The sequence below is a fragment of the Perna viridis genome, chromosome 14 (genome assembly GCF_037379345.1).
Source record: "Perna viridis isolate PV_CMFRI_1.1 ecotype Kerala chromosome 14, ASM3737934v1, whole genome shotgun sequence".
Classification (NCBI taxonomy): Eukaryota; Metazoa; Mollusca; class Bivalvia; order Mytilida; family Mytilidae; genus Perna; species Perna viridis.
Window position 1 is genome coordinate 30,883,373 of NC_142458.1, and position 13,152 is coordinate 30,896,524.

General features: G+C 34.3%; 1 protein-coding gene across 4 annotated transcripts in view; it reads right to left on the bottom strand.

Moving 5' to 3' along the window:
• The window catches only part of LOC148598973 (uncharacterized), a 29,594-nt gene extending 22,699 nt beyond the window's left edge, over positions 1-6,895 (bottom strand). For 2 of the 4 annotated variants that reach the window (XM_088561293.1, XM_088561294.1), the window contains exons 1-3: positions 6,682-6,887; positions 3,972-4,220; positions 2,548-2,715 (exon numbers count right to left, since the gene is read on the bottom strand). In XM_088561293.1, the coding sequence (XP_088417419.1) occupies positions 2,548-2,715; positions 3,972-4,220; positions 6,682-6,748 (484 nt within the window). In that variant the 5' untranslated portion in view covers positions 6,749-6,887. Of the gene's footprint in view, positions 1-2,547; positions 2,716-3,971; positions 4,221-6,681 lie in introns of all 4 variants that reach the window. The other 2 variants (XM_088561292.1, XM_088561295.1) reach the window with 2 other exon arrangements.
• Between the last annotated feature and the right edge of the window lie 6,257 nt (positions 6,896-13,152).

Sequence of the window (13,152 nt, forward strand, 5' to 3'; positions counted from 1 at the left end):
AAATCTATTTTTTTACTATGAAAGATAATGAAGCAGCCCAAAATTAACCAGTATTCGTCTTAAATGATGACTTTTACCATATACAGTTCAAAACCTTTCTTTTAACACAAGTATTTCCAATTTTTGATGTGCATATAAAAAGTGTAATATCCACGAAATGAGTTCATCTTTTTTTCTTCTGAAACTTACCTGAGTTACTTGTAAGAAAGAAGACATAGAATAAGGGACAAAACTCTTACAAATCCTTGAACGTTTGTATTTGGCATTTCAAACTCGTGTAAGCATCAAAGTTACTTAAACTGTTTTCTCTCTGTTTCAAATGAAAGCTTTATAGGTTTTGGGTGAATATGATAAAAAAACATATCACTAATTTCAAGAGTTATAGCCCTCACCCTAGGTTTAGCTCCTTAAATGATGAAAATTTAAACCAAAAAATATGTATAACCATAGTAGTTCATTAGGAAACACATATAAAATGTCTATTGTATTGTCTACTCATCGTCATTTTTTTCCCTCTTTTAAAACAATTATAATTTAATATTTTATGAACTTTTAAAGTATCGGGAAATGACCACAAAACTTTTATTATTTATTAATTTAGCTGTATAAATATATCATGAAGTATTTTTGGCGTAACTCTTAGCCTTCGGAATCGCACACAACTAATCTTCACTTATTTTCCACATGGTATATTTCGAATAAAAATATTTAGTCATCCTTTTTTAGAGACAGAATTCGGAGCAAGTTAAAACAATAGTACGACAATAACTGAAAAATATTGTTTTTTTTTAAAGTATCGACCAATCAAGAAGGACTAATCAACAATATTCTTCTGCATAATAAACTGTATTGTAGAGGAAGCACTTATGCTTTTCATTTGAAAACAAAGCAATGCTTGAAATGATGATATTCATATTAGATCTTTGATTTTTTTAAATTAAATTAGCTGAATGGTGTTAATCTAAAAGAAACAAATAGCCGATGGTAATTTGCCCTTATTATCGTATGAAGACACATCATCTATGTTAACATTTCACTGCGATTTTAAATGAACTGAGAGTATATGGAACAAAACATTACAAAATAAAATGTTTATCAATACTATCAAACAACAATGTTGAATAATATTTATTTATTTAATAACTTAATATAGCAGTTTGTTAGGGCATCACTCAGTTGAAGCGTATGATATGTAGACATGGAATTACATTTAACAATAACACAAAGACAATCGATAGACCATTTATATTTATTGTGAATACAAAAATATGTTGCTTTAAGCATGCATGTGGCATATTTTAAGTTATTAATATTTGCTTAACCTTTTAAATTTTTTCAGTTTAAAACTTTGATTAGATGAGATTAAACTGTCCTTGAAATGGCAATATTTTCAGTTCATCTTACTCTGATTAAAGTCTAAAATACTCAACAATCCAAATAAAGTGATAAAGGACAGAATTTAACTTGTTTCTCTTTGGTCTATATTCATGATAAGTAATATATTTTTAAACAATATCGCATTACAACCAACATTATGTATATTTCAGGAAAGAATTGTATCGACTGACTTAGAGAAACATAACTCAACTAAATAAATTGATAAGTACAAATTTTAAATTTCATAATTGTAATTTCATGACAACCTACATTAATTTAAAGTTTTACGTTGCAGATATAATTGAACAGACAAGAGTACGATTTTACTCCACAGACACCATGCGTAAAAACAATGCTTGCTTTTGCAAAAAAGATCTTTTAAAGGGTTGTCTGTGTATACTTTCCCGTGAACATCTCGAACTTTGAGAAATTTGCAATGAAATATCTGGGGGGAAGCATTATTTCCTACTTTATGACTACAATTTTATACTAAAATTATAAATCATATATTCATTACAACGCTGGAAAGGTGAGACATTTAATGGTATTTAACTTTTTTGTTGTATCTTTATTTCATGTATAAGGAAACTCAGCCAAATATTATCATTTTCACGTCACGACCTTCGTTATACCTTAAATCCTGAGCTAGCGCTGCATTTGAATTTTGGCAAATAGGTAGAAAATGTTTCAAATACATCACTAATGAATGCTATATGTAGGTCAACAAAAATACCTCCAGGGGAGAAAGGGGTATATACTGGTGCATAGTCTACATTAAATATGTTAAAATCAAAATGATATCATTTTTGTGGAAATGGTTTGCACCATGACAACTTAAGTGAAATGAGACGTATATTTCTCAATATGCATACTGTTTATCTCTTTTTTGATAAGAGTTTTTTTTTAATTTTCATTCAAAATGCTGACCTAAAGTTTCGGTGATGATTTTCTTGTACCTAGACGTCGTTGTCTTATGATCGAGAAAATGTTAGTCTACGAAGCTGTTTATTTTAGTAATTCTATTATCAATATTAATAAATATTGTCCAATAAGAAATTATTTATCGTACTGCTTAACCCGATGAAAGTATAATGGTTTAAGTGTTAAAGTTTTTGATATGAAAGAAAACAATATAAACAAGTTTGTTTCATATTTAGTACCAGTACTCACAATAACATCCTTTTGTACCACAAGGTGACATTCGTTCATTGTCTCCTTCACACTGTTTCCCATATTCGTTAGGAACTGGGTTGTTACACTTTCGCTTTTCAAGAAATTCCGATCGTCCACACGTGACTGGACAATGTGATTGTTTCCAATCAGACCAACCACCGTGACCTACAATAAGTTGTTGATCTTTTTATATATCACGTTTATAATTTACACGCTCAAGTCAAACAATGCCAGTCCGTGGTTAAATATGATTAGTATCTTCATGCTCGTGTCTTTCACGGAATGGTGACCGTTATGGACCATATTCTGTTGTAACGTTGGTTAAACTTAATAAATTATCAAACATCAGAAATATGATTGCCATAGTTTATGACGTTGGTTATATGTTTATCAGTTCTTCATTACGCCATTTGCCACTACTTTATTCGCTCTGTAGAAACAAAACAAATGAATACAGCGTTTTTTCTCGTTTTTACTATACACAGGTCCTTTGTATACATGTAAAACACCTGTAGATAGTATTTCTCAAAATGTAATGACAACATCAGAAGTATAGGAAACAAAATACTGGAATTTTTAATGGACAACATATTTGTCCAGTGTGGTGGACGTGTTTTTCAAAAAACGGTCGGCATTACAATGGGAACAAATTGTGCTCCTTTACTTGCTGATATTTTCCTTAGCTCTTGTGAGGCTGACTTTGTAGCTGATCGGATCCGAAAGAAAGAATATCGTTTACCTAGATCCTTTAATCTCAGTTTCCGCTATATAGATGATATATTATCTTTAAACAGTCCTAATTTCGGGGATTTGATAAATAGCATCTACCCCAAAGAACTTGAGATAAAGGATACTACAGACACTGTGAAGTCAGTCTCATATATTGACCTAAACTTAGAAACCGATGGTAAAGGAAAACTATTGACCAAACTTTAGGACAAACGTGATGACATTTTATTCAAAATTGTCAACTTTCATTTCATCTCTGGCAACATCCCTTTAGCACCTGCGTATGGAGTGTTCATATCACAACTCATACGTTATGCCAGAGCTTGCCGAAACTGCGCAGACTTTTTATATCCCGCTAGTGCGAGTTGCTCATTTGCTTTTGTTACTTTGTATGTATGATTTTAGTTTCTTTATGTTCTTTGTTGTGTATGTCTCTTTTCCATGTCTGGTTTTGTCCCTGGATTGCATTCTTTTGATTACCGCTATAGCCTTGGTTCCCTTGATTACTTTCTCAAATAAATATTTTACATCTTTTTCTTTAGTTTGTTTCAAATATTTGTCGAGCTTTGTTTTATCGATTTTCATTTTGCCTTTCGATAGAGTTTTTTTCATAAACATCTCCCACGTTTTACAATTTTATAATGTGTGTATATTATTGGTGTTGTCCGTCTGAATTGTAAAAGTTTACTCACGAATGCATTTGAATGTGATCGTCAATGAGGCGAGTACTTCCGTGCCACACGAACTGCCAACATTAGAATTAGTGACATTAAAATTACAGGAGCGTCTTCCGTTACACAAGTTAGCTAGACCAAATATGTCAGTGTGTTGACATGACTTTGTGTAATACTTAATAGCTTGTATTTCTATTTTTTCTGTAACTGTTTCCGAGCAGTTAATTACGGCAAACTGTCCTTCTTTAAACTCAGCGTTGTGTGGATCTGAAAACCAATGCAAATACATTACCAAAATAAGTAACACAAACTTTGATTGCTACTTCATAAATGGTGGGCTATAAAATATCCACCCCATCTTTACATGCGGTTTAAGATATTTCGGTGATGTACAACAACAGGAACTATGATCAACTCGTCATTTGTCATTGTTAAAACTTCCATAATTGTAAGACAGTATTCTACAAAAAACACAGATGGACATTCTATCCTGCATAGCGATTAATACTAGTTTTATGCTGACGGTAACTGACAATACATCCATAACTAATATTCGGAGGTTAAATCAATGTCTTTTGACAAATAAAGGCTCAATTTCGTCATAAATTCTCCTCTTGATATAGGCAAACTTGTGTACATAGAAGATGGCGAACTAAACAAACACTCAATAATCACTTGATTATTCAGTTCAAATCATCTACTGTGTATGGATGGTTATTTTTCTTTCTATTGACCAGTATGTCAATTTGAATATCATTAACATTTGATGAATAGAGAATATCTCAAAACGTTATCTCATTAAGTATATTCTCTCTGCAGATTTAATGAGGAAAAACACAGCAAAAGTTTGAACTTTTTTATTTAATTTTATTATAAAATTAAAGTAATTATCTCATATTAGGGAATGTTATCTTCTTAAGTTATACCAGGTGATATAAAATAATATTGAAACCCGAAAAAAAAGGTTGAATCTTTGCATCTAAATGTAAAAGACGAAAAAACTAAAAATAAAAGTTAACAACGCGATTTCCAAAATGCTTAAGATGTACGTAACTTAAAACTTACTTTCCCTTTTTTATTATACCAAAAGGGATACCTGTAAACGAAACTAAAGTCACATACCTGAAGAGGTTGCATCGAAAATTTGATACAAAGATCAAGTTTTTTTTGGAACTGGGAATAAGCAGACTTAAGAGGCAAGTGTAAGCGAGTTGGCAGAAACTCTCTGAACCCTGAGCATATGTGTAAATACAGTGACTAATGCTGACCAATATGACGACAATGGAAATGGCTAATATGTCAAAGAGACGACAGCCAGACATCCGGGATGGAAAATGTCAACTCAATATCAGCCATGGATTAAAAGATCTCAAAACAATTAAATATTAGTGCACAACAGAAAAAATCAACTTCAAAATATTTTTTGGATAAACATGTATGTATATTTAAAAAACCATCGTGTACAAGACAAAAAAAATACAGGGAATTGCGGAAAAAGAATTTAGGAGAAGAAAATGTATCATTAAAAAGTTTTTTTTTTTTAATAAACAACCCCGAATTTTGCAAGACAGTTGTGTTTTTAATACAGATTTTGTACATAATTTTAAGGAAAAAATTGTGAATTAAGCAAAAGACATTAGCATTTAATAATATAAACATTTTGATAAATAAAATTATCCGGGTTTACAGAAAATTGAAGATTCATTGTTTGCCAAAAAATAATGCTTCCTTGATTATAATCATTCAAACAATGCAATCAAGGGATATAAACATGCCTCGGTTTAGTTTCTCCGTCTGTGCGATTGACTTCCGGACAATATAATTTGCTATTGTATCACAAGAATAACTAGATATCCTTAAAAATCTTCTGAACTTTTGCTATAAAACAACAACATCTATATGTAGGTAGTAGAACCATGACGTTCAATTAAACCACTTCTTATAGAGACGTCAAGAGTACATTTAAAAAAAAATCAATTAGTTAAATAATATTTTGCAGTAGTTACAGAGAAATAATACTACGGGCTTAGTTCTGAGTCCAGCGTTACATTTAATAGAATTGAAAGAGTAATCAAGGGAACCAAGGTTATAGCGATAATCAAAGAGTAATCAAGGGAACCAAGGTTATAGCGGTAATCAAAAGAATGTAATCCAGGGACAAAGACCAGACATGGAAAACAGAAAGTCATTGATTTTATTCGCGTGTTGCCACTTCCTTTCTGTCAATCAAATTTGATTACTTTTTCCCTTTTAAAATGTCAAACATTTTGACCTTTTCACACATACAGAGTGACAGACCAAGGGTACTTAAATACATGTAGTTCATTCTGTCGACTTGAAACCTAATTTAGATGTCAAAATATATTGTTAAGTAATTAATCTTACCAGTAAGTTGCCTTACATACTTACATAGATAAAGAAAGAAAAACAAACAAGAAAATGTATGTTTTAATATTGATTTATACAATGACTTTTTGATAAAAGATAATTTGCTTTTTAGAAAAGTATTTGCGGTATCTAACGTTGACGTTATAAGCTTCCACAAACATAGCAAAAATTACACGCGACAATAATGGATACACGGTATGTTTTTGGCGTTTTTTATCATTCATTCTAAGGTCTACTGTTAAAAACAAACATAAATAGATGGAAGGTATACCCTTAGCGTCAACAATAATTTGATGACTTCATTTTTTATGAATAAATGTCCCTTCAAATTATAACTTACTTGCACCAGAATGGCCTAATACAGCTAAAATTATAAAGTTGTAATATCCTATGCATTTTTTACCCATCTCTGTCACAGGTTATTCGAAATTGCACCATTTATTTCCTCTTAAAATTGTTTGTGCAAATTTTCATTTTCCATTTTCCACTTCCTTGTATCAAATGATTTTTTTTTACTTTAAATACCCTACCCAGCATGTCACAAAATATTGTACGTTTTACGTTTCCTAGTACACATACGACTTCTGCAAGATTATATTTACGTGTATTTAAGAAATTAAAACTTTTTCGTGAAGGTATAAAAAGCTCATTCAAAAATTCATTTCCGGTTCGCCTGCAAATTATTAATATTAATAATTATCTATTGGTTCTTGACAGCCAAATTGGACATCACTTGAATTGACTACTGTAGTAAATGATATATCACCTCATTTTGCATTTTTAAAGTTCAAATTTACCAATACTATACCAAATGTGAAAAAAAAGATATTACTCAAAACAATGCAAAGTAAGTTCTTTTGGGTATTTTAAAAATATTGTCGTTTTATCGTAACATTCAAATCTATATTAAAGTCAGTGCATCATAATTTATAACGTTTTTACCGTAAACGACATGTATGATAACATATATACATTTTTATGAAAAAATAATTCTCCATACAGTAGTAAAGATGTGGGATACGATTAGTATTTTTCAGGAGGTGCACCCCTATGCGCATGCGCATGACGTCACATCCGGTGATCATGGACCGGAAGTGGACCGTGGATGACCGGATGTGGACTTAGATGGTCGACCCATGACCAATAAATGGAACTTGGGGACCTTATGATATAGGAAAAGGGGGTCTTAAAGGTTGGGAGGGGAAACGCCCTCTATAGGTATCCTAATTAGTGTCATTACATAGTATACTATAAACAAGTTAGTATGAAAAAGGGGGGTGTAAGACAGGGACTATCTTATAAATCTTTTTTGCTCTGGGTGCGTCCATCTCCTTTGCGAGTCGGCCAAGAAGTGACCACATATCCTTTTTCATCTCTATTTATATTTTTTCATCCAAGAACACATCCTGAATTTCCGAAAGGAAAATGTTGCTTCTCAATCTCAAGTTGTCGGAAGTGCCCCGTTTTGTCGGTGGCATACTCGTACGATTTCATAAAGTAGTTTGTCTATAAGGGAAACATTTGTTGGGCCATGGTCGTGGTCTGTGACATGTCTCTGGGGTTTTTTAAAAAAAACATTTAATGAGCATTCAGACTAATGGTTCTGTGATACAGGTTCTGAACCAGAAACATGACACTTATATTTTTATGGTGAGAATATTTCGTGAAGTGATGGGAGATAAATTCGGTGACCGAATTCATCATATCGTCTAGAATAAGCAAGTGTCTCTCTCTGGGATCCAAGGTGTCAAGGTCGAGGAGTACAAATCGACATCCTCCATGGTTCCATAAATGGTCTGGTACACGTCGTAGCACCACGTTATTCGATCGGTTATAGGCATCATCATGTGTTTCACGTTTTGTACGAATCGACCTACAAACATCGTTTTTCCACTTCCGGTGGGTCCTGCTATGACACTGGTAAAGGGATGGGCCCACGATATGAAATTGTCGTCCAAGAATCATTTGGGAACGTCGAAAACAAGGGGATCGTCTGTCGGATGTATGAAAAAGTATTCGTCAGCTGGGTCCTTGGGTAAGCTTTCTTGAGTTTCATCCTGGATCAATTGGCGTAGCCCTTTCATCGAAATATAAGGGTCTTGGCATAGTCCATTCTTCAAAGTATCTTGGTTTTTTTTCTTTTCCCAAAGCATATTGGTGTAGTTCTGTCATCAAAGTATCGTAGTCCGATAAACCAGTTTGAATCGATTCTGTCTTTTTAAGGTTGTCTGTTGCTGGATAGGATGCGTATGTGGACTGCATTGGTCTGTTGGTATGGTTCTCGTAGCGTGATAGACGCAGTGATCCTTGCGATGGTCTAGAATAAAGAAAATACCTGGTTTCACTCCGATGGGGTACATCAATTAAAGCTTGTATCCATGAGTTTTCCTAAAATGACATTTCATATTATACCTATTTGTAAAGATCATCTTGCATTCCGGTCAGGTCGTGGACATCTTGTCAAGGACGACCTTCTTCTAAGAACAAAATGATAATTTCTTTTTTACTTTTAATTTTAAGACTATTTTTTGTAAGTCTTCTCGCTGATATTCCTTCCTTACTCTAACCTCACCTTTTGAGGCTATGTTTTGTTCTTTACTTTCTTTCTTTTGACCCTTTATTATTGACTCTTGACTCGGACTCTTAACTCTAACGACTCTTGACTCCGACTCTTGACTCTAACGACTCTTTACTCAGGCTCTTGACTCCTACCCCTACTCTACCGACTCCCGATTCCGACTTTACTCCGACTCTTGACTCTTACGACTCTTTACTCCGGCTTTTGACTCGTAATCCTGACTCTTACGACTCTTGACTCGTACCCCCGACTCCAACGACTCTTGTCTCTACTCTACTGATTCTAATCATCTACAATTTCCCTTTCACTCCTCTTAACCTTAACTATTTCTATCCTTAACTTTTAACCTGACATGAGGTTTAACACTAGATGGTTATTTCTATAACAATAACATTCATAACACAAAGGTCTAACACCAAGCCTCGACCAATACAAAACCTGCGATAGACACAAGTAACCCTGTGCAATTCTGAAGATTCAACCCTAACTCTTTCATTAACTTTTTTTTCCTCTTACTTTATTCGACCTCAAGTGCACCTTCTTCTTCAACCGTGACTTAATCGATAAATTATTTCTCACATTTATTGGCCATAGCCCTAAACCTAACTCTAGACAAATAGCATGGCTAAACTCCAACCCTAAATATAAACCTATGGCTAACCCTTTACTTAACAATACCTCTAAGCCTAACTCGAACCTAGATCTAACGTTAAACTCTAACTTCTTGACACTGGACCTTATCTGAAACCCTAGTTCTTTGACCCGCACGCTAAGTATCTAAATCTAACACTGATCCAAGTCATAACCGCCAACCCGAACAAGTAACGAGGCCTGACACTAACCCCCAATAACAAATTCTATGTGTGACTTTCATAAAGTCTAAGACCTGACATAGACCTAACTCTGGACTTATCCATAACCCTAGACAAAGGGCAACAATTGATCCCAACCTTAAACATAACCATAGGCCTACATGTACACATAACCATAAACTTAACCCTTATCATAGACCTGAGTCTTCATCTAACGGTTGACTCTAGCAACTGTCTTAAGTCTGACTTAAGTCTAGATCTATCTTTAATCGAAACCTAACCTAGACCTATCTCTAGACATAATCCTAACCCTAACCCTAACTTAACCATAACCATAGACGAATGTCAACATGAACAATGAATATTTATTGTAAAAATAAGAAATATAAAAGAAAGTTAAGCACCAAACATACCCTCAAAAGGTGGGGTTAGAGTAAGGTAGGAATATAAGCGTGAAGACCTGCAAAAATAGTCTTAAAATTGAAAGTAAAAAAATTGTTATCATTTTGTTCTCAGTTGTCAAAGAAGGTCGTAGTTTACAAGATGTCCACGAAAGGAAAAAAAAACGACGTGTACCAGACCATTTATGGAACCATGGAGGATGTCGATTGGTACAAGGACTCCCCAGTCCTTGACACCTTGGATCCCAGAGAGAGACACTTGCTTATTCTAGACGATATGATGAATTCGGTCACCGAAACTATCTCCCATCTCTTCACGAAATGTTCTCACCATAAAAATATGAGTGTCATGTTTCTGGTTCAGAATCTGTTAAAAAAAAACAAGAGTGTCACAGAACCCTTAGTCTGAATACCTGTTTCTAAAAAAAAATTTAAAAAAAAACAGAGACGTATCACAGACCATGACCATGGCCCAACAAATGTTTCCCAAAAAGACAAACTACTTTATGAAATCGCACGAGTATGCCACCATCAAACCCCACGGATATTTATAGATCGACATGGAACAGAGCACTCCCTACAACTTGAGATTGAGAAGCAACATTTTCCTATCGGAAATTCAGGATGTGTTCTTGGATGAAAAAAAGTATAAATAGAGATGAAAAAGGATATGTAGTCACTTCTTGGCCGACTCGCAAAGGAGATGGACGCACCCAGAGCAAAAAAGATTTACAAGATAGTCCTTGTCGAGGGATTCATTTAGAAGAGATCACAAGTCGTAATGCCATACATGTGCAATGGACGACAGAGCGTGCACTATGCAATATAGCAGGACCCGTATTTGAAATACAGATGACACCCCGACGAATGGAACAATGAATATGAATTGTAAAAAGAAAAAATATAAAAGAAAAAATAAAATTGTGCTGTATAATAAAACTATACAAAAGGAAGACCTCCTTACAAAACAGGGTAGCTCAAAACCGAAAACAATACATGGGCTATTGAAATCACCAGTAAAAGGTTTCAAACATCTGTCTAATCCGTGAGACATCTATTCAAATTACAATATCCATTGAACACAAAGAAAATCAAATCAAAATTTAAAATCTGTTCAAAGTGTCCATTCAATTATTACACAAGACAATGAAATTACAAATAATTAGCAAAAATAATTAACAAAAAACAATGAACGTTAATAAAAATGTAAAAATTAAAAAATCAATATAAACAAAGAAATATAACTCTTGTCATAATACACCCCCTTTTTTATACTTACCTATAGTATACTATATAATGACACTAAGTAGGAGACTTAATGAGGATACCTATATAGGTCGTTTCCCCCTCCCAACCTTTAAGACCCCCCCTTCCTATATCAAAAGGTCCCTAAGTTCCCTTGTTTGGCCATGGGTCCCCCATCTAAGTGCACTTCCGGTCTATCTCCCTCTACCGGTCACTTCCGGTCCACGGTCACCGAATGTGACGTCATGCGCATGCGCATAGGGGTGCACCTCCTTGCACCGCCTGTAAATTTCTAATCGTATCCCTCATCTATATAACTCCTTACCTTAGAAGTATTTGTTTTCCTTAATATACCATTTTCGCAATATCGTGGAATGGATTAATTACTGTTGCTGTTTTCTTTGCTACAATGTGTTATGAATTTTTGGGCAGTTCAGACAAACCAAATAGCTTTTCTGCATTGCGTTTGCACACGAAATTCTAGTCCCTAAAGGTAATTTGCGATTACTATTCATTGAAAAGATGCGTGAACTTGCCATAGACATATAAAACTTTTTAGTTTTTGACACTTCGGTCCACATTTTTGCAGGACCGCTGACCTCCTGCCATGACATAGTACTACCATCAGTAATACAGTAGTATGAACGATTAACTAATTATTACAAATCACTTTAAAAAATAAAATTCAATAGGAAACAATTTTTTTTTTATTTCTGTGGGGTGTTTGCCATTTTGACATAGGCAAACAGAGTTATGTTGCCACCAGATTTATACCAGAAACATCCACCGAGCTGCTCATAAAAAGTCAACTCTGGGGTAGACGAAAGAAAAGGAAAACAATAACACGTTGAACAGTTGAACAAATCTGTTTTCATGGCCAGTTGGATACACCGTAACGATCCATGAGTTCATGATGACGACCATAAAAATTTTGTAGTAATGACTTCAATCTTGTAGCAACATAATCCCGTTCCAGAAGCCTATTTGTTAGAATTTTAGCGCGATACAACAATTTTGCGTAGTCTCGGCAAGCTTTGGCATAACGTATGAGTATGATATGAACTCTCCATATGCAGGTGCTGAAGGAATGTTGTCACAGATGAAAGGAAAGATGACAATTTTGAATGACAAGTCATCACGTTTGTCGTACACTTTGGTCAATAGTTTTCCTTTACCATCGATTACTAAGCTTGACAGCGTCTGTAGTATCTTTTATCTCAAGTTCTTAGATTAAACCCCCGAAATTAGAATTGTTTAAAGATAATATGTCATCTATATACCGGCGACTGACATTAAACGGTCTAGCTAAACAATATTATTTTTTTCGGATCAGATCAGCTATTAATTCAGCCTCATAAAAGTGAAGGAACCGGTCAGCAAGTAGAGAAGCACAATTTGTTCCCATTGGAATTCCGACCGTTTGTTGAAAGAGTAATCAAAGGAACCAAGGTTTAAGCGGTAATCAAAAGAATGTAATCCAGGGACAAAGACCAGACATGGAAAAAGACATACACAACAAGGAACATGCAGTAACTTAAATCATACATACAAAGTAAAAAAAGCATATGAGTATCTCGGGCTCCACTAAAAACTGGAAGCATGGACAAGGTGCACCGGTAGGGTAAATGTCCTCTGCTTTTCGAGAAACACCCGCCGAGTTGCTCATAAAAAGTCAAGTCCGGGATAGACGAACGAGGAAAGGAAAACTATGACCCGCTGAATAAATCAGTTTTCATGGTGCGATGGATCCAAACACATCCACAACACTGGAAAAA